This window comes from Cupressus sempervirens, chromosome 10, assembly GCF_028749045.1.
Source record: "Cupressus sempervirens isolate cs-2001-9-10 chromosome 10, ASM2874904v1, whole genome shotgun sequence".
Lineage (NCBI taxonomy): Eukaryota > Viridiplantae > Streptophyta > Pinopsida > Cupressales > Cupressaceae > Cupressus > Cupressus sempervirens.
In genome coordinates, this window is record NC_143127.1 from 859284325 (window position 1) to 859307829 (window position 23505).

At 37.9% G+C, this 23505-nt stretch overlaps 1 protein-coding gene across 4 annotated transcripts in view; it reads left to right on the top strand.

Annotated features, from left to right (window-relative positions):
- The window catches only part of CBL (cystathionine beta-lyase), a 247253-nt gene that overhangs the window by 182895 nt on the left and 40853 nt on the right, over positions 1-23505 (top strand). For all 4 annotated transcript variants that reach the window (XM_089807761.1, XM_089807759.1, XM_089807760.1 and 1 more), the window contains exons 9-12: positions 233-314; positions 585-702; positions 22998-23105; positions 23286-23388. In XM_089807761.1, the coding sequence (XP_089663887.1) occupies positions 233-314; positions 585-702; positions 22998-23105; positions 23286-23388 (411 nt within the window). The remainder of the gene's footprint in view (positions 1-232; positions 315-584; positions 703-22997; positions 23106-23285; positions 23389-23505) is intronic.

A 23505-nucleotide genomic window follows, 5' to 3' on the forward strand; every position in this document is an offset into this window, starting at 1 on the left:
TAGTTCAACATTAAAATTTATAGCTTTGCGTCTTTTCTCTTTTTGTTTGTTTAATTTAGTTTTTTGTAAAATCTATCTAGATTTTTGTTATGCATCTTATTTTGTTTAGCAAAGGTGCTCATCTGCTTTGTGATGATGAATTGTCGCTTCAGAAATCTAATTTGACTGCAGAAACAATGTCCTTGTATATACCCAAAACAGTTTATTAGCCAGGGCTTCTTTTGTTTCACAGATATTGTGATGCATTCAGCAACTAAATTCATAGCTGGGCATAGTGATGTCATGGCAGGCGTTCTCGCTGTGAAGGAGGAGAGGTTTTTTCTTTTTCCATCCATTTCCATCATTTTTGCTTAAATTGCGAATAAATATTCACATTTGGTGGTTTTTCTTGAATAAATGTCATCATGTTCTAGGATAGTCATACTTTCAATTGACCAAAGCTTTCTACTGGAAAACCAATCTAATGTGCATTGCAAATTCATTGTTTTGAATGGTTTATTTTGTATGCTATGCTTTTTGTTTCCATGCTGAACAAAATTGTTATCAAAGCAATGGAGTGTTCCATTTATGTTTTGTGTTTGCAGTTTAGCCAAAGATATCTACTTCCTGCAGAATGCAGAAGGGTCAGGTTTAGCTCCATTTGATTGTTGGCTATGTTTGCGAGGCATCAAGACCATGGCTTTGCGTATTGAGAAACAACAGGTGGGATACCTTTCAAGTTTCAACATTCTCTTTTCTGAAAATTTACATGGGCTTGGGATCAATTTAAGAGCCATTTTGATTTCATATATCAATCAAGAATCAAGATCGATCAGCAGGTGATCAAGGTAAATTTGCATGACTACATCTGGCTACAAGATGATGTTACCAAGGCCTATTTAATCCATCCTTTGATCTGATGTTTAAATAATTGGAGAATACTAAGAACAAATGCATTTCTTAATCTATAATTAAAAAATTTCTAGCCTGTCAATGGAATCTCCTCGAACCCACTATTCTCCAATTTATCCCCAATTTGTGGGTAGTGTATCGACATATTTTGAAATGTAAAAGAAAGGGCTTTGCGTATTTTGAGGAGAGTTGAATAATCACTGAATGGGTCAAACAATCATAAGAACTAGAAGTACTAGTGTGAAGAAATCTGAAAGGCTGATATGGTTCTCTGAGCATCTTGCCAAGAATCATATCACAGAGTTCTGTCTATTTAGAAGCAAAATATTGATCATCTTGCATGTGCAGAAAGTAAACAGATCCTGAGAAAAGTCACATCCATTTGTGTATTGGTGTTAATGACTAAGAACTGGTTAGTAGTTTTTTGAGTAAAATGTTTTACTTAAAAGTTACTGGGTACTTCTGGTAAAATCTGGGTCCTGATATTGGTATGGTTTGGGTATTGGTACTGTTCAAGCTCTTCCTGGGTGCTCAGGTTCTCTGTAGGTCTTTCTGGGAAAGACCCACAACAAACCTGGGCACCTAGGAAGTACCTGAGTGTCGTACCCAAGCAAATATACCAAAATATGTGAATGCATATGAATTAAAATACGTATTAATTTTAAATTTCATCAAATCTCTGTATGAATATACCAAGTGAATCTCTGTATTAAGCAAAGAACTAAAACTCGGAATCAGCACAGCCAACTTGACTCGTAAATCGGATCAGAATCGGCTACAAATCGGCAAAGTGAAAAAGACCCTTGAAATTTAGAGATGTTAACGATTTAAATCTTATTTCATGCACTCATATTGAATATAACTTAAAAGCGCTCTAACATCATCAAATAGAAGCTAACATATATAAACAAAGAACATAATTGATAAATCCTTCACATACGTAAAATGTAAATTGTAATTTGTAACTGAAGTAAGTAGAAAACATAGGATCATATGACATAGATATATAGAATTATAAATGTTGTCAAATCATAAATGTATATAAGATGAAGATCCATAAAACCAATGACATCAAATCATAAATGTATGTAAGATGAAGATCCACGAAACATATGTCTATCTGTAAACAAAATGAAAAGCCAAGTCTATCTGCTTTAGCTCTAGCTCAAGTCCATCTCTTATTTTTACTCTCTTTTTATATACTCAACAGATAGAAGGCGTTTTAGGGTTACAAGAAAGAGAAATGTTAAAAAAAAAATCATTAAAAAAGTTGTATCTTTTTATGTTTTTAAGTTGCCCAATTGGGCTGCCCGATTTTTCGAGCCGATTCATGGTAGAAAATCGGCGATCTGATTTATTGGGTCAGGAAAAATTGCCTGCCCTTGTTCATATTGCGGAATTGCCTGAATCATGGCAGTTCTGGGATCTCAGGTATTAAGCCTTCAAATATTCAGAAGCAAAATATGAAGTACCCAGGATTGTATATGATGCTTTTGATGAAGAAAATGTGAATATTAAATGTCAATTGTAATCTGAATTTTCATTGTCTATGTAATGTCCCTTTTTTGGACAATACCCTAATTTCATTTTAAAATAGTTTTCTTTTGTCTCTGAATAAGTATTAATCAAAATTGAAGATATTTCATCATGATATTCAACTTAAAATTCTAAGAATTATTCATTAGATGGAACTTATCTTGATTTAGAGCTGAGAAATTAGGTGATCCCTTAACTCTTAACACAACTGGGTCAAGAGGAATAGCTGATCACAGAAACAAACGTAGCCTCATGTGATGTCCCTTTTATAACAGCGTTGTTTTGTGCAGTTTCTTAAGGCTTCTTCACACTATATGCATTTGATTGATATGTAAGAGCTTTAATGCTTGACGTTAGGAATTCATGACATTGTTTACATTTTATACTTTAGCAGGGAAATTCTGGTCGTTACTCAGAACACAAGAACTTAGATATAACTCTGCCAATCTCAGGAACTACTGTTCTTCAATTAACAAACTACCTAAAATGAGTGGTGCCTATTTCAAACTTTCATGTAAAGAATGATTATCAAAATCCTCCACAATTACCCCTTTTTCCCAACAATCGGTTCTCTAAGAGAAAATGATAATAATTCCTCAATAATGGCAAGATTCTCTAGGATACCTTGTCTAATGTGTTTCCCTTCGTGTATGTAAGCATTAATAGCAGTACCTATATGTTATATGTCTCTGTGCAGTGACATGAATCTATGGAGACAGGAATGTATGTGTCCAGCTGATTTGCAATCCCAATTGGATGCCAAATATGGGATGTCCTCAATCACCTTATTAGTGAATATACATGTTGGAAGTAAAAACTTTACACTCTAATTCTTGGATATGATGACCAAGCTTTATTATCTATCTATGCCAGTCCTCAGACCATTCTTGGCTTGTATGGGTGAATTCACAATTCTTTCCAAGACCTGCAACAGAATGCCCTAGCCCCAATTATAAACAAAATAATGTAAAGGATCGCAAATATGGGTGCAACTATTAATCAATGCTACTCAAACAATGTCATTGGTTTCAAGCAAATAATATAGTGCAAAGGTAGTTATTCTAGTAAATATTAACTACTATGTAGTTTACAACCATATTTGTAGTTCAATTATCCTTCTACTGAATTTGTCTTCACTCAATCCAATGAATCATGCCACCATATTACTTTTTACCGTACAAGGTAAATGGATACTTATCGCATTAATAGATTAAGATGTAACACAGAGCATATACTCTATTCATACAAGCACATATGCAATTCCAATTACAATGATGATCCTTAAGTCCATTTGGACAATGTACATATACTTCCCAAAGGGGTGACTCAACTGTCACGCGACCTTTCAGATACCAACTCTACCCGTCAGTTACAAAATGGTTTTTACTAACAATATCATCCCCCAAAAAGTAAAGTCGTCTCTGATGACAAAATAGAGACAACTTATACATCAAAACTCAAAATATGACTCAAACAACTTAGTCCACTAATTACATCAAGATTCAACAACTAAGAAGAAGAGGGACGTGTCCCTGGTGTTTTAAGCTCGTTCAGTTATACTCGTAGCTCACGCACTTGCTTGGTCCGTACCTCCAAATCTGCTTTGGCCTCCATCTGAATCTCTAAGGTTGTTTGCATCATCTTGACAATCTCTCCAAGCTCTACCTCCTTTTCTGTTGACTCTTGCTGTAGCTGACTCTTCTCTCTCCTAGCCTCATCCAATTGAGCCATAAGTGCTATCCTTTCGGATTCCCAAGCTTCTCTTTCTGATTCCCAAGCTGCCTTCTCTGCAGCTAGATCCGCCTTCACTACTACTTACCGGATAGCTGACTTCTCCCGAGCCCTCTCTGTCGCTACTTAATCTGCTTGGTTCCTCCGAAGAGCATAATAAGCATCACGATATATCTGGACTACCTCTCGAGTTAGAGTCTCTATGTGGCTCTCCACAACCAGCTCTCTAGTAGTGGCCCAATCCTGGCACATCTTTGATCCCGACACATCTTTGAAGTCTCTACTCTAGGCCACCTGTGCTCTTCAAAATAGACTGAAAAGGCAACTGAGCACCCTACTTTCATGAAGGATATGACGTGCTCTAGCTCTTGTACCATTGAATCCAAAGTATGTGTCTGCACAAAGATCACCACTCAGCAAGCTCGTGTCACTACATTAGCGACAAAATGTCTCCACATTCTCTCCCATCGATGTCTCTAGCCCCACTATAGGTTGTTGGGTACCCATAGTTGTCTTCACTGCTTCTACCATTTGCTCAGCAGTGCTATCCATCAAGGAGTGTGGTATCTCATCGATCTGCGTTGAGTGACTCTCCTTTATCTGTGTTTGTGTGCCTATAGGATCTCCCTCTAGGGCTACTTTCCGCTCAGGTGAAAGAATGCCTGATGCCCATGATGCTGGTGTGCGTTTAAACCTCCTACTCAAGACTCATCTTCTAGGATTTGCTTGCTTTGCTCAGCTCCTTTGCTATTGGCGTTGCTAACAACACTGCATCTACCATAACCACCATGTTTGAGCCCATTACATCTAAGTGAACAGCGGGTGTCCTCAACCCCTGACTTGTTTTTGCCTATATCGGTATCTCCATCACTCCCTCCTGAGTTTACTCATCATCGGGTATAAGTATCTCAGCCCCTACCTCTGGTATGACTGTAGCTAGCAAAGCCTCTCGGATAACCCCTTTTGGTAACTCCATCGCTTCCTCTGGTACAACTGTCGTCGGTGACAGATGTGACTCCGTCCCAATTATGGCTACAACCTTTGGAATGGTTGGGGTCTCTATAGCTAGTTGAACTGCTATGGTAACTAGGGTCATCATCATTGGTTGCTAAACTAACCAAACCTTGCGATATGTGTCGTACCCACCAAAGCCAAATGCATTATCACTAAAAGTGTGGGTTGCGGAAATACTAGTGGTGTTGCTGTGATTACTTCCACCTCGTCATCTTCTTGCTCCTCTCCCTCAGTCGCACTCTTGTTGGAAGAAGTCTCCTGCTGACCACTATTAGTATCTCCTACATCCTGTCTTGGTCTCTTCTGCTCGACTGTGGTCTTGCTGCCAAGTGTATCCAAGTGTCTCCATTGCATGATAGGGGGCTCGCCTAGCACAAGTGGCCCAGGCTTGGCCTTCAGCCTGTCGTGGGGAATCATTCATGTCGTGGCCTCCAAGAATAACCCAATTGCATAGTACGGCATGTAGAATGTCTTATGCTACAGTGACATGAATTTGTACATTCTTTCTGCCAATAGCGCAGCCCAATCACACATTCTCCCCTATAGGATTCCATTCATCATCGCTACTTGCAGAAGTGAAATGTCGGATGCACGACTTGATCCCGTGAGGTGACTCTTTACTAAGTCCTTGAGACAACACCAGTGTCCTTCTTGAATATTGGACTTCTTTAGTCCTCTCTCCTTCGAAGTGTTCATGAGGGTTTCTTTCTCTATTTGCAGCAGATCCCCACATACCAACTGTATCAGCTGTGCCTTCACTTCTCGACTTAATTTTTTCGGTTTGTTGTCAATTTTCTTCCCCCTTGTGTGTGATCAAGTATTCCAAATACCCGTGAGAAATTTGGTGCTCTGAATGAAATTACAAGATCACGCCCAAAATAGGCGATTGAATTGGTTCGAGAGAACATATCGTGAGTCTCTACCATCATGCGCAAGAAGCCTTTGTAATCTCAAATGTAAAATACCAACATTTGAATTGCCCACTCCACCTGTGCCTTTCGAATGTTGTTTTTCACAAGACGGTTCTCAGGTGTCTCTAGCCACCATTTCCTGCATTCTGTTCCATTCAATCCCTCAAATGAGATATTTTGTGTTGTGAGGTGATCAGTTGTAGCTAGCTGTGCTGCTAGCTTGCTTTTCTTTTTACTTGCGCCTGTGTTTTTGCCTCTTGCAACACGCACTCTTGACGACAAGGTCTTCACATTTCTGTTCATGGTTGCGCGCATTGTTGAATCTGCCTCCAACTTCTTTTTCCAAGCCTTCTTTTTGGCTGATTGCATAATTGTCACCTCCTTTGTCTTTTTTCTTGAAGAGGCCAAACAACGGTTAGGTTAGTTGCCTCTACCACTTTACCGTATAACTTGTTGCTTCTTGGTACGACTCCTCATTTGAAGTTTCAAGCAAGCACGTGTTTCCCTTCTTCTGTGTCTTGGTGCTCTCATAACTTGTTTTTTGGCTGTACAAAACATTTCTTCCATTTGTGTGCTTGGCTTTGCTGGGCGTACGGCTGTACTTGCGGTTGCACTTTTCCCTTTATACTAACATAGTTACCGTAGCTACATCCTTTACCTTATCCGTGCAGTGACTTGCTCTTGATACCATTAGACATGGCGATACCATATGGTAGATGTTCCTTATCTATTTGCTGGGCCGTACGATATGTTTTGCTACTATTGGTCATACAGTATTCAATCACTCCTTTATCCCTTTATTGGTCCCATACAGTATTTTGTTCCTGTTCGTGTATGGTGGCAACACATACTTCTACGTCCGTACAGTGTTTACTTGTGTCAGTGGCATATGGTTGTTGTACAGTTGTTGTGCCTTAGTTTTCTCCTTGTATGGACTTTCCCTTAATTCTACCCTAGCCCCACAGTGCCTCTAGGGCTCATTTTTTTGGTCGTACGATATTCTATCTAGTTTCTCCAAAGGCCGTATGGTATCCTTTCTATTTGCTTCTGAGGCTGTATAGTAAATTCCAGTCTATCCTTACCGTACTATGTAGAAAACTTGTTTCACCTTTGTAATTTCATTAATGCCGTACGGTTGTACGATCTCCCCCTAAGTGTTCTGTCTATGGTCATATGTTTAGTTTGTGCTTTCGTGGTCCTCTGTTTTGCCCGTATGGCATCTCCAGGTGGTCTCTTGTTTTGTCCGTACGGTCTCCCCAATCCTCTTAGAGCTCTTTTCCCTTAAGATGTACGGTATATATGTTGTTTCTTTCTGATATTCCCTAAGCTGTATAGTATGTATATGTTCTTTCTTTCTGATACTGGCCGGCCATACGGTAAGTGTGCTTTGTTTTCCCTGGGCCACTTTAAATTGGTTATACAGTACTCTTTACTCTTGAGTGTTAGCAACTCTCCTTGACCGTACGGTATGTTTGCTCCTCTTTGTACTGGCCTCTTCAGTGACTTTCTTCTTTCCATACAATGTTCGCCTTTTTCTTTTTAAATTTTTTTTTTCTTCCTACTCTTATTTCTATCTATTTTATTTATTATTTTTATTTATTTATATATATAATTATTACTATTATCTATTATTTATCATTATTATATTTTTAGACTGCTTTTGAGTTGTTCGTCTGGTTCTCATTCTCTCCCGGGACCTTATTCCTTTCATGATATATCTTTAATTTCGACCCATTTACTGCATCCGTTACCTCCTTTTTGTCCATTGCCCATAGCTTTATTGCTCCGTCACCGCCCACTTCATGAATTTTATATGGCCCAACCCACTTCACTTTGAATTTGCCTGGTTTGATCTTGTTGCGCCCATTATATTTTAAGACTAGTTGACTGGGTTGGAACTTGTTCAATTTTAAGTGCTTGTCGTGCCATACCTTGCGTTTGCACTATGAAACTTCGGTAGCCCATTATGCTTATAATCGTCGTTCGTCAAGTTTATTCAAGTTGTGCAATCTTCCCCTGAGACTTTTGATATCTCCCAACTTGTTTTCGATTGCTATTCATAGACCTAGTACCATGAATTCTGTTGGTACCCGACTTCTTTCCCATACATCAACTGGAACAGTGTGTCTTGTGGTGAGTTTGTATGAGGAACGGTATGCCCATAATGTCGATGACAACTTTCCTCCCAGTCCTCACATTCAATTGCGCAGGACTTGTAGATTACTGCAACCAAGATTTTGTGTTTGACTTCTGCTTGTTCGTTTCGTCTAGGATAGTACGGGTTTGATAGAGAATGGTATATTTTGAACTCTGTGGTCAGTAGCCGGATGACGTGATTGACGAAATGTCACCCACGATCTCTTGTCAACTATAGCGGGATTCCATACCTTGTGATGATTTGTTTGTAGATGAATCTCATCGTGCTTACTGTGGAGTTGTTCGGTAGGGCCCACACATCTACCCACTTGGTAAGGTACTCCATTGCTACCACAATGTACCTGCATCTCTGGGTTTTACTTACCATGAGGGGTCCGACAAAGTCCAACCCCCAACGTTCGAATAATTCCTATGCATGTGAAGGGTTCAGAGGCATGAAATCCCTCTTCAGGGATTTCCCAGCCCTCTGACATGTATCGCACGCAACGACCCACTCTCTAGCGTCGTTGTGCATGGTTGGCCACCATAAGCTTGCCAGAAGTATCTTCTGTGCAGCTCGATCAGGCCCCATATGTCCTCTTGCGGGTCCTTCATGTGCTTCCTTTAACACCTTTGGTATTTCTTTCTCTAAAACACACTATCGTAAAATGTGGTCGGGTCCCATCTTATGCAACAACCCATTGATCAATTGAAATGTTTGACTTCTCAGCACCAGTTTCCTCCTCTCATTTGGCTGCATTTCTTTAGGAAATTGCCCCATTGAAAGATATTTCCTGATACTTGTGGACCAGGATGGTAGTACAACAATTTGGAATAGTTGTGCGTCGGGAAAATCGTTGTTGACTCCTTCCGGTGGTTCTCCCGATTTGATCCTTGATAAATGATCTGCGCTTACATGGCTTTTCCTAGGCCGCACCACAATTTTAAATGTAAACTCCTATAAAAGTAAGAGCTATTTTCTTATTCGTCCTTGGATGATCGGTTTGCTTATGAGATATAACAACGCTTGATGATCTACATAAAATACAACTGGAGTTGCTAGTAAATAATGTCTAAACTTCTATACGGCATACACCATTCGGAGAGCCTCTTGCTCTACTGTACTATAATTCCTTCTGCTTTAGATAATAGTCTACTCGCAAAGTACACCGGATGATCCAATCCATAATCACCTGTCTATGCCAATGTTGCTCCAATTGCGTAGTTTGATGTGTCAAGATGGACATGAAACTCCTTGTCCCAGTTTGGATAAGCCAAGATAGGTGTTGTTGCTAGTCTTGTTTTTAGTCCTTCAAAGGTCCCATTCTGCTCTGCTTCCCATTTCTAGGATTCGCCCTTGCAGGTTAGTTTGTCAAGCGGGTAGAATATTTTTGCAAAATTCTTAATGAACCTTCGGTAATATCCAATGTGTCCGAGGAATAATTTTACCTTCGTCACATCCGTCGAGGGTGGCATTTCCAAGATTACTCGGATTTTATCAGGATCCATCTTTAATCTTTCTTTGCACACGATGTGTCCCAATAGCTTTGCTTGCAGTACCATGAATCTGCACTTTTTCGAGTTCAGTGCCAGTCTTGCTCATCTACATCTTTCCATGCATTCGCTGAGTGCGGTCAAATGTTTGTCCTCCGCACTGAAAATTGACCAATCGTCCAAAAATGCCTTGAAGTTCCCGACTGACATCTTATCGAAGATGTGCAAGATAATCCTTTGAAACGTTGTCAGGGCGTTGCACAGGCTGAGCGACATTCTGTTGTAGGCATATACCCCGTCTTCTACTATGAAAGTTGTTTTAAGCCTATCTTCTTCTAGGATGGATATTTGATTGTATCTAGAAAATCCATCCATGAATGAATAAATTTCATGCACTGCAACTTCTTCCAAAATATTGTCGGTGAATGGTATCGGGAACAAATCCTTAATCGTTACTGCGTTTAAGCATCAGAAATCCACGTATATCCTTATCTGAGTGATGTCTTTCTTTAGAGATGTCACAATCAATGTTACCCACTCACTTGTCTGTACCTTGAAAATAATGCCTGCTTCAAGCATTCGGTTGATCTCATCAGTGACTCGTGTGGCATAGTTTTTGTTCATCTGGTATGGTCGCTTCCGTACAGTTACTGTTCCATGTATTAGTGGTATTCGTTGAATGCATAGTTCTGGTGATACCCCTTTCAGGTCCTTATACATCCACGCAAGAACATCCTTATATTCCATAAATATTTTAAACGCTACCACTTTCAGAATTCGATTCTAGTCATCTCCCACAAATATATTTTTTGGGTTAGCCTCGTCCCCTAAGTTCATCATTTTTACAGTAGGTTCTTCGTATTTTATAGGCTTGTCTTCACTAAGTGTATGTGCAGGTGTTTCATCTATCTGCACTTCTCCTTCCTTCAGATCGCTATATTCCTTCTAAAATTCGTTTTGCTCTCCTTTATTTCCATCCTTGACCCCTAACATGTTACAGCTCAGAAAGAGTTCATAGTCCTCCATTTGCCAATGGAGAAAGCCGTTTACTGAATCTAGGTCGTCATCATTGGACCCTCCTTCTAGTCTCAGAATACCTTCTTCATTGGGTTCCATTCATTTCTTCCCTTCGTCGTCTCCTTCACCTTTGGTATCCAACGATGTTGCCTCCTCTGACCATCTGTATATGTAGGTTGATTACAAATCTCCTACCTCAGCCTTCCATGGACTGGGTATTCCATTTCTAGTCATGTTTTACTTTCACCTATACTAGCTAGCCCTATCTGAGGATAGCGTCATACCCTTTTCTTTTTAATGGTATAACCATGAAATCCAATAAGAATGGTTGTGTCCCAATGTTTACATGTTGTGCCATTAGAGTCCCTAAAGGCTTGATCCCACGTTGATCGGTGGTGAGCAGTTGAAATGTAGGTAGCCACAAAATAGGTTGCCCCAAATTCTTCCATATATCATCTAGTAGTACATCCACTCCTAATCCTCCATCTACGATTGTGTCCGTGAAAATGGTTCCGAGAATAACCATTTCTCCTATTGTAGGGTGTCTTCCTGTAGTGAGTGCAAGTAGCATTGGCTCTACTGCAGTCATTCCGCTTCCACCTTGTGTGCCTTTTCTTGGCTCTTCCATAGCCTTCGGAAGTGGTGTCATGTTCAGGATTGCAGTCCGTAGTTGAGGCATTGTAAGAAGGTCATTGAAGGTCATTCAACTTAATGGGAACCTCGACTTGCATTACCTGTCGTATGATATTTTGTTCTACCAAGTTCCTCCTTGAGGTGTCGACAGTGTCGTTTGTGATTTTTCAGCCTCCATTTCTTTTTCTAATTCTGCTCATGCTTGCTGCAACCTTTTCTTTTCCTCTTCCGGATCTAGATACGTTTTTTCTTGTGTGCGAGTAATGGCTAATGTCTCCTCATCATCACACTTCTATACTTAACAGGTTCAATCGGGCTTAGGGCATTTTGAATCCTCATGGTCTCTAGGATCACACCAACTGCACAACAGCTGTGGTGTTCCCTTCGTGGTACAGTCTCTAGCAAAGTGTCCCTAGAGCTTGCACGCCCAACATTATATCATCAACCGTCCACTTAGATCGTATTGTATCTAGTTTCGGCCCCCAATATTGTTGCTACCGCCTCATCCTTGTCAATTGTTGTTACGATACCCTCTCGAGGTTGCGTCATTGTTCGTATTGTTCTTGCTCCTGAGGTGGACACTTCCTGTGTTAGCAATACTTGTTGGTGTCCCTTCGTTTTCATGATGAACGGGCATTCCTTGGTGGAATGTCCCACAATTGGACAGGAGCTCTTTGTGTTGCCCTCCTCCTTACAATCTGTACACCACAGTTCTCCTTCTCTCACTTGGCCAAGATTCTTTTTCATGTTTTTGAACTCCATCATAGGTAAAATGTCCTTTTGTAGTGCTCGAACCTTCTTACTTGAGTCCTCGTCGCTGCTGCTTTCGGAGGATGAATCTTTTGAGTCCAATGATTTGTTTTTCTTCCTTTTACCTGTTTTCTCTTCACTTTCCAAGTCCATTGATTGGTTATATGCATCCATGTATGATGCTGGATGTCCAATTTTCATCTTCTTCTTTGTAAAGTTTCTGCAAATTCCTTGGACTGGATACAGATTAAATTCTGCCCTCTCTATCTTCTTTGTACTTGTTGTGAGTAATTTCAGATTATTGCCTTTAATTGGATTAGAAATGTAAATCAGAATTTTGTGTTTTACTTCTGCAATTTGTATGAAGGTAGTAATGACTAAGGAGCAGACTTATTTTATCTTGTGTGTCTTTAGACTTCATCCTTACCCTCTATAAGTATAGGAGTGAAGGGAAGGACATGTCCCTTCCAAAATTATTCGCCCAACCCTCTAGAAGTCGGTGACTTTCTAAGGATGATTAAGTTTAATCACAAACATACACAACTAAGTTTAGTTTAGTCTTAAACAAACATCCCAAGGATATGTGCCGATTTATGAAGGAGACAATGCAAACAAATTAGTCCTATATATCATGCAATATCAGATCGAATTGATCTATTCTTAGATCAGTATGCATTAACAAGTTATAGAATCAACATTCTTCAGTGCTGGTGATAGCCGTTCAACAAACCACCTTTTCTTCAACCCGTCAGCTAGTTGGCTTTCCATTTTTCCTACCAACTCTTTTAGCCTCCTTGTATATACATGGATTGTTTCATTTTTCCCTTGCTTAGTACTACAGATTTTCGCTACTATCTTGTTATCATCCCTTAGTAGTTGGAACTTTGCTATGAATTCTTTCTTGATGTCTAGCCATGAAGTTAATTTCTATGGATCAACATTCGAAAACCAATCAATCGCTACACTTTGTAGGGTCGTCGGAAACTGTCAGACCCAGTCATCCTGATTCGTTACACTGTTTGTCGTCCAGATTGTTTCACATGTTTTACAATGTTTGACTGGATCAGTCGTCCCATCACCATTAAATTTCAGCAATTTTTTGTGATGTCCCCAGAGTGGGCCCCTAACGGAAGGTGACGTAGGTCTGTCCGTGCGGTTTGTCGCTACCACGTGTCTGGGGTCCTCGCTAGCGAGGCTATCCTGGGGTTGCCCCCTTAACGCGGGGAGGTGCCGTTTACTAACAGTCCGGGCTTTTGGTGCAACGGTTACTAACTTGGTATCAGAGCCGGAGGTCTCGAGGTCGAGACCCGCGGAGCGTGGTGGGCTGTGATGTCCCCAGAGTGGGCCCCTAACGGAAGGTGACGTAGGTCTGTCTGTGCGGTTTGTCGCTACCACGTGTCCGGGGTCCTCGCTAGCGAGGCTATACTGGGGTTGCCCCCTTAACGCGGGGAGGTGCCGTTTACTAACAGTCCGGGCTTTTGGTGCAGGACTTATAGCTCTGATACCAAGTTAGTAACCGTTGCACCAAAAGCCCGGACTGTTAGTAAACGGCACCTCCCCGCGTTAAGGGGGCAACCCCAGGATAGCCTCGCTAGCGAGGACCCCGGACATGTGGTAGCGACAAACCGCACGGACAGACCTACGTCACCTTCCGTTAGGGGCCCACTCTGGGGACATCACATTTTTCTTTTGGTCCTGCCATTGTTCTTTGGAATCTGTGGTACTTGCTATGCACTCCTGCTGTTCTACGTACTCACATTGTTTTGAGTACCTGCGCTGTTTTGAGTACCCATGCTACTTTGAGTACCCACATTGTTCTGAGTACCAGCATTGTTCTAGGCAATCGTGCTACTTCGGCAACCGCCTTGCTTTGGACAACCGTGTTATTCGGTGTGAAGGCATCCTCTTCAAGCGAAGTTGTTCAATTCTCTACTTGTATCTGTTCGTTAGGTGTATCGGGAACAAAATGTTCACCCCACGCTCGTGCTCCTTCGACACTTTGAGCCGTGTGGGTTCCTTCCCTTCTGTTCGGATTTTCTACTCTTGGCATGTACAAGTTTAAGAACTCCCTTGTCTCTTCCACTAGATTCAATCTTTGTCGCGTTTTCTCAAGAAAGTCCTTGACACTCCTCGGTCTACTAGGTGAATGCACTCCATCGATTAGTGCTCCTTCACCCCCTCGGTGCTTGTCGGCAAGTTGAAACTTTTGTCTTCACTCCGCTTGTGTTAAAATGAATGCTTTCTATGTTGTGCATATATCATCCTTGTCTTTTATTTTATTCCTATCTTTATTGAGAAGAATTTGCATTAATCTTCATAACACCTCTTGTATACCAGGTTCGATTGGCAACAATGCCAAATGTTTACCATACAGGGTAAGCAAATACTTATTGCATTAATAGATTAAGATGTAACATATAACAGATACTTTATTCATATAAGCACATATGCAATTCCAATTACAATGATGATCCATAAGTCCATTCAGATGATGTACATGTACTTCCTGAAGGGGTGACTCAACCGTCACGCAACTTTTCGGATACCAACTCTACCTATCGGCTACAAAATGGTTTGTACCGACAACAATTACCAACTTCTCCCTTTTTTCTCAATGGGTGAGATTGTGTGCCCTTATAAGTGTTTCCCTCATCCTAGTTTAAGCCCAAGAGCAAAACTTTGACCCTCTTGGCCTTGGTGGTAGAACTTTGGCATCTACCAAGTTGGTCTACTAAAATTCCTTCTAATATTGGAGGAAGGACTACAATAAGGTACCTTGTTACCCAACAGTAGGCCCAAGGGAAGAAACTTCGTCCCCCTTGGCCCTATACTCATGCAGTGTCAATACCTAGCGGGCCTCACCAATTCCCCTTATGACCATCACTAATCTTCGAGTAACATTACTCCCAAGATAGTGCCTTTGTATGATGTAACATGTACCCATTCCATTATAGGCCTTATTTGGTGCCTTTGTATGATGTAGCTCATGCCCATTCCACCATAGATCTTACTAAGTGCCTTTGTATGTTGTAGTACAATCCATTTCACCACAGGCATTACCTTATCTAGTGAAGAAATGATCTAATCTAGTTGAAAATACACAAAGTATTCTGTCTATACATCAAATTGTAGATATGAATCAACAATTATCTAAATATAAGCCTTATGCATTTCATCCTAGGAGTGCAATGGATGTTATACATAACACAAGTATTGATCTATATGTTCTTAGTAATAAGTATAATGCCAAAGATACATACCAGATATCATTGTTTAATATAATTTGTTATTTATCATTTTGTATGACTGTGGGACTCACCTTTTCGTTGTATTCAATTCTTTATTCCAATACTCTTATATTGATCTGGTTTTGTTTTCCTCAATATTCACTTTGTCCTCCGTTTACTTTTGTTTAGAGGAATTAAATCTAGTACATATTTTCGTGTTCCCCTCAGGTTGGCAAGAACATGCTTTGATACCACTTATAATGTTCCCTTTTGGAATTTACCCTAATTTCATCTTAAAACAATATTTCCAATTTAAAATGAGAATTAGAATACGTCTCTAAATAAGTATTAATCAAAATTGAAGATATTTTATCATGTTGTTCAACTTAAAATTCGAAGAGTTGTTGAGTAGATATTATTAGAATATTATAATGTTTCTTTAATGGTCATCTTTGTCTCTAGTTTATTAGGTAGTTTCTATATATGTCTTTAGTTCACAATTATTTGTCTTAGAAACATCATCTTTGTAAATCTATATAAGGAGCTTTCATCTCCTTTGTTTAATACAACTACAACATCAACTTACCATAACATGGTATCGGATCTGGTTGATGGGATTTCATAAAATTTGGCAATTTTTTAAAGAAAAACTCGAGCCTGTTTTGATCTGGATTCTTTTCTAGAAATACTTTTTTCAATTGTTTGATAAAAATCAATGATTTTATGAAATTTTGTGGTTCATCTTCAAAGATTTTTTCTGAATATTGTGGAGCTTGGGTAAGAGTTTTAATTGCATGATTTCTTGGTTTGAGCAAAAGTTTTTCGATTATCAAAGGTTGCATATACTTGCATGTGCTTTTTGTTAGTTGCATGTTCTTGCACTGCTGTTTTATCATGCAAAGTCTCGTGTTTTTCTGCATGAAGAATTTTCTGATGAGTTTTCATAATATTTTCTCTTGAAAAATTATTTGATGGGTTTCCATAATTTTTTTCCTTAAAAAAAAGTCTGATTTTGTAATTCCCAAAGTTGCATGGGATTCCTTTGTTGGTTTATAATATTATCCTCAAAAATTTGGGGTGTTTATAATTTTTTCTTGAAAAGCTATATGTTGGGTTTTACCCTTTTTCCTAAAAAAGAAGCTTTGTATTCTTTGATCCGTGTCTCGGATTTTGTTTTTAGTTTTGAAAAATCGTCTGTTTTTTCCGTTTTCTCTCCTAAAAAGGTTTGGCTTTTTGCAGTTTGTTGTGGGGCATCATGGTCATCTGCAGAGTTTGGAGCTTTATCCGAGTTTCCCTAAAATTGTGCTAGTTCTTAGTGTTTGTCTTTGTTTCCAGGGAAGAGCGACTTCATTATCTAACATCGGGTTGGACGTTTAGTGATGATTTCTCGTCAAATGTTTTGCTGATTCTGGGAGGGTTAGTGGTAGACGCATCTCAGTAGCCAAGTCATGGGCAGGCTCTTGTCCCTTGTTGTAGAGCATTATGAAGAAGGGGGCACCTTTTTTTGTTTTGTTTTTTGGATGGCTTCTTGGTCATTGACATTCTGCAGATCCAGGGAGGGTATTAGCAATCAAAAACTGTTTGAAGAAATTGTGACAAAAGACTATAGTTAGACAATGACCATTAAGGGAGGGTATTAGAATATTATTATGTTTCTTTAGTGGTCACCTTAGTTACTCTTTAGTTAATTAGGTAGTTTCTATTTCTGTCTTTAGTTCATGATTGTTTCTTTTAAAAACAGCATCTTTGTAAATCTATATAAGGAGCTTTCATCTCCTTTGTTTAATACAACTAAAACAAAATCAATTTACCATAACAAATGTAACTTATTTTGATTTAGAGCTGAGTATTAGGTGATCCTTGAACTGTAAACACATTTCAGTCAAGAGGAATAGTTGACTACAGAAACATATTTTAGCCTCATGTGATGTCCCTTTTCTAGTAGTGTTGTCTTGCACAATTGTTTTAAGGTTTCTTCCATTGTATATGCATTTGATTGATATTTAAGAGCATTAATTCTTGAGATGAGGACATTGTTTACATTCTATACTTCAGCAGGGAACTTCTGATTGTTACAGACCACACAAGAACTTAACTATGCTATAACTTTGCCAATCTCAGCAATGACGATTGTTCAATTAATAAGCTACCTAAAATGAACAATGCCCATTTCAGAGTTTAATGTAAAAAGTGATTATCAAAATACTCTACAATTCCACCTTGTTTCGTGACAATTGATCCGCTGAGAGAAAACGATATTAATTTCTCAACAATAGAAATATTGTCCAGGACACCTTGCCTAATGTGTTTTACTTTGTCTACGTAAGCTTTAGTAGCAACACCTGTATGTTATATATCTGTGTGAATCTATGGATGCAAGAATGTACATGCCCAACTGATTTGCAATCCCCATTGGATTCCAAATATGTGATGACCTCTATCACCTTATTAGTGAATATATATGTTGAAACTTTGGAAGTAATTGGAACCTTACACTCCAATGCTTGGGTATGAGGCTTTATTATCTATCTGTGCCAGTCCTTTGACTATTCTTGACTTGTATGGGTGAATTCACAATATTTTCCCAATATTTGCAACGTAATAGCCTAGCCCCAATGATAACCACACTAAAGTAAAGGATCCCAAATCTGGGTGCAACTATTAATCAATGCTACTCCAGTAACGTCATTGGTTTTCAATCAAATAACATAACGCAAAGGTAGTTACTCCAATAAATAGTAATTACTATATAGTTCACAACCACATTTGTTGTTCAATTATTCTGCCACTGAGTTATTTATCTTCCCTCTATCCAATTAATTGAGCTCATATTGCCAACTTCTCCCATTTTTCTCAACAAGTGAGATTGGAGGCCCATTTATATCCTTTTGAATTGATGGTAGGCTATATTCAAAAGACATGTCTCCTTCCTTATAAGTTTTTCCCCACTCGCACATGGTCATTGATGATTGATAACTATTACTAAATGATGCCTTTGATAATTGTTGCTATCAATAATTGATTCTTCCATTAGTGTATGTTTTTAGACTAGCAATTGACGATATATCTAATAAGTTTGCTGATTCACACATGACCTTTATATTCCTGTTTCTCGATTAATATTGATTTAAACTATGTATTGTTTCAGTCTTATATTCATTAATATTGTTTAACAATAATATGGACACACTTATTCACAGTGTCCTTATAATTGTATTTTGACTTATTTATTTATCCTATATTGTTAATTATTATTTTATTAATAAATAATATAGTATATTATTGTTAATTTTTATTATTATATATTTTAGGTTTATATATTCATTAATACTATTTGAATTATAAATATTTTATATCATTTATTTGTTTATCTTTGTTGTTGTAATTAGGGTTTTAAACGGGGAACATGACAGCCTAATGACATTTTGAAAATTAAGTGCAAATTATGAATATGATATATGGGGTATTATTTATTATAAATTATAACTTTATTTTTAATTATGGATTAATGAGTATCACTCTTCTTTTATATTTATAACTTTTAATGTTTGAACATGTATATATAAATTCATAACAAATCTACATGTATGTGTGTGTGTACAGCCAGATCCATACACGTACATAGACGGAATCGACAACTTAGCTTCAATCTTTGAATAACTTGTTTTTATGTTGATATTTAAGGAGGAATAAAACAATAGTCAAATAAAATTTAAATTAAGTTCAACACAACTAAATTTACCAATGACACCCCAAAAGAAAGTTTAGAAGATACGATAACCAACTCTGCTAGATCAAAGGAAATATTTACTCCATTGAAATCTTGTGATGGGTTCATATGCTTGCTTTAGAACCCTAGTTTGTAAATTGGAGCTAGAATTATGTATCTTTGGAAAAAAAATTTAGACCTGAAAATCTTTTATTTTTAACATACATTCCTATAAAGCAGCTTCATTGTTTATTTAGATTAAATTAATCTAGGTCTCTTTCACAATTGATATATTGTTTCTACCATAGATCAAAATCTCACCGAGAAGTGACAGAGAACTCTGCTTCTCGCGAGAAGTTTTGGAAAATGAGAAACTTAATAGTTTTCTCACAAGAAGTTGATGCCGAGAAGCTCCCTAGTTCGTGGTGAGAAGTTGGAAAAATCTCATGGGCAACACCAATAAAACTGGGACGCACAGCGAGCTGCCATTTAGTGGACCATTTTACAATTTGTAGCCTTTGGAGAAGAGGAGAAGGGTTTTGGTGGAGAGAAATAACCATTGACAGCCTTGTAGATAGACTGCAAGTGGAATTTAGGTGGATTCAAAGCTGATTTGAATAGATTTTTCATGCAAATCTGGATTTGAAGGAGGGTAATTTTACCGTGGGATTGGATGACATTGAGGAGGGCAGTGAGAGCGATGACACTGAGGACACTTAGAGTGAGGATAAAAATGATGAGGAGTCATTACCAACGCCAACACCAGCTACATCCAAGATGGATATCAAGTCATCACCACAACCATAGCCACAATGACTGCTAGGGTTATACCCCCTCCCAATCCCATCATTTTTACTAGAGCTATTCGGAATGGGCCGAGGAAGATGTAGACTAGTTTCAATTGTACTTGACATTTGTATTTACTTACCTTTTTACGAAGACAATTTTCTATTTTTAGTTTGCTTCAGAGTTCAGAGTTTGACTATGGCTGCCCGCCATCAGCAGTCCACACGAGGATGCAATTTTGTTACCTATTGCATTTATATATGTCCAGATCAAGTTGTTTGGTTTGTTTACTCAGTTACCGACTCATTAGATGCATCTCTTTATTGAATTTTGCAAAAAATTGCATTTTTAATTAAATTTAGTTTATTTGTAAAATTCCCAATATTTTCTTGAGAAGTTAATGATTTATGTCTGACATTTCCCGCAGAGAACGAGATTTTGAACTATGGTTTCTACCTTTTTTATAAATGATCTGTTTGTTGATTTTGATGATCCTAAACTTGTTTGGAAACCCACCTTTTGAACTTGGATTAGAATCTTTATGTTTTTCTCTGCAATCAAAAGTGAAGAGGAAAAGAGATACAAAATTGATCATTTGAATTCCTTATTTAGTTACAAGTGGATCAATAAAAATGCTTCCAGTGGCTGTACAAGATACGCTCGTGAAGAAATTTTGAATGGCTCATTTATAGAAGTAAACACTATAAAAATGTCGTACAATTACCAGAAAGGTCCATTAAATTTTTCACGCCTTGAATTTCCTTACTCATAAAGCAATCAGAGCGAGTTTTTTTGGTCTCTATTTAGTGGCATCCCATAAGGCACACCTGTAAAATACATCCTTAACAAATCTTTCAACATGTGAGGAAGAATGACTGATTGGGATCCACTTTCAGTCCTGATAATACAATCTATTTTCTTACCTGATCACAGCAAAAGGATTTTTTTGTTTCTATCTATTTTCAATGTGCGCTCAACTCACCAAGCAAGCTTTTGTCAAATTGCCATCGAAAATGGAACATGGCTGCTTCTTGGAAAGATTGACACCCAATCCATTGTCTGAGATTGGTTTTGTTTGTGCCTAGTGCAGTTCTATGGTGGTCCACAGCTACTGTTACTGCTCTCTCAAATTTCATTTAGAATTTGTCGATATACATGTCAAGTTCAACCTAAGAATTGAGCCACATTGTCCTCATTCAATACATCAATTTCTTCCAAAGCTATTTTACAGAATTCAGGCTGAGGTCATAGTTGCCAGTCATAAATTCTATTGCTATTATTTTATTTTTGTAATCTACAATCAAGCAACTTATCATTGGCCTTATATATTGAAATTTGCAACCATATGGCTTCGAGATTCTTCCAAATAGGCTTTGAGATGCACAAAACTGTCTTCAGTGGAGGAAATAACTTCCTACTGTGTCCCAAAAAAAATTAAAACAAAAGGAAAAACTCAATAAAGCAAATTTTGAATAATAAAACACCTAGCTGTTATAATCACTACCCATCTCTGAGTACATATGTGACAGATTTTCTCTCTGTTCTGTCGTGCAGCACATTAGAGAGTGATTTGGGTAAAAGCTCATTCTTCGTTGTTAAAGTTCTGTTTTCAATTTTATATATATTTGGGATGATGTCTTCATTCTTATTTTATAATGATAAAATTGATCTTTCACTTGTTAAAATTTCAGATTGATGAATGAGAATTCAAATTTCCCTATGTTAAGGTTTGTAGATTTTTTCCACATTTAATGCACTTAATTACATCATTCATTATTTATTTGTGTACATTTCTTTCTTTACACATGCCTTTTCGGAATCTATATGTCAGATGTATCAACTCATTGTATTCAATGTCTTACATCCATTCACATCTCATTATAAAAATACATGTATTTCAGATATCTCTGTTTCTCTTCATTGCCACTTTTAATTTTTAACTATATTTGCAGGGAAGTTTGCATACTCTTGAAAACACTTTCCTCCACCATTGGAAGACTTCAGCTGATGTCTGTCTTTCTAGACATCTGTTAAAAGATGTGAAATTTTGTATATAAATTATTAAATAATGAATGAACTACACATTTCTTCTTGTGCTGATAACTAGTTGAAGAGAGTTATAAGAATTAAAAAAAAAGCTGGCATGAGTCTTGCTGATTTTTAGCTGAACGTGTTCAGCACGTTTCGTTGCAGAGAATTTTCTTGTTAAAGCCTGTTGTGCTACTAATATGAACAGAAAATAATAAGGTTTAGGATTTCTACCTGCACAAAAGTCCCATAAAATGGCTGAAATGGGAAATAAGGCCACCCCGTATTAGTAGCCCATGCTATAAACTTTACAATTGCTTGATTTGTATTTGCACGTGAAGTTTTCTTCTGACATTTAATCTGAAAGGAATTCTCTTAGTGATAAGCTCTGCAAAAATGCCTCAAAGATTGTATAGCCATGGCAGATTATATAGAATCATAGATTGAGGAGGAATTTCCTATTCAATGAAGTGTAGGAGTAATAATTATTTTGGACATTTACAGGAAGCTTAAGAGGCTAAGGTTTTGTACGTTGATATCGCTTGAAGGTATCCTGACCATTCATATAATCTCTGAAGTATCAGTGTGCATTATTAATATTTTTCCTATATATTTTTTCACATATACGCTCCACACACAGTGCATATAGTTCTTTTTCTGCCAGCATTTCCTTGTTTTCTGCTTCTTTTTTTCAAAAAATTGCATGCCTGTCACTGCCTTTGCTTCTTTACCGCATCCCAATCTCCATTCCTTGGGAATTATAAGCATTACCTTTGCCTTAGATTTCTGCCTTGCAGTTGTTAAAATATTTACTTGTGAGAGGTACTATTGGTTGAAACTTTAATGCTTAATCAATTTATGCTTTGTTATGATTCATTATGAGCCTTTATAATTCAAGGAAAACATCCTGTAGTTGTTTTTGGATAGTCTGGTTTCCTCTTCTAACCATTTTACATCATTGTACCCATTAAGCTATTAACTTATAAGAAGTATTATTATCTATTGGTTGAAACGTTAATGTTTAATCAGCGTATTTCAATACGAGCCCTTGAAATTCAAGGGGAACATCATCTAGTTATTTCTGGACAGTCTGATTTCCTCTTCTAACCTTTTACATCGATTATGATGGGTCAGGAGAATGCAAAGAAAATTGCCGAATTTTTGTCATCTCATCCTCGAATAGAAAGGATATACTATGCGGGTCTTCCTTCTCACCCAGGGCACAATTTGCATTTTTCACAGGTATTATGTATGTTTTTAGATTGAGTTAGATCATAGAGGTCAGTAACATTCAAATCACAAGAAAACTTTCTTGTCTATTGTCTATTTTTTAATGTATATTTTTAGGGACTAGATCAGAAGTTGATCAACACAGATAGAGAGTTGAACACTTTTTGTTTTGATTATGATTTCTAACTGCAGGCCAAGGGGGGAGGCTCAGTCCTCAGCTTTAAAACTGGTTCTTTGGCTCTTTCAAAGCACATTGTTGAAAACACAAAGCTCTTCAGCATTACTGTTAGTTTTGGTATATTTTCTTTACCTATTGTAGTCAGCTTTGGTATTTTCACATATTTTCTTTGCACACACTGCTTCATATTCTTGTATTGAAGAGTTCAAGTAACCTTCAATGACATCTTGGGCT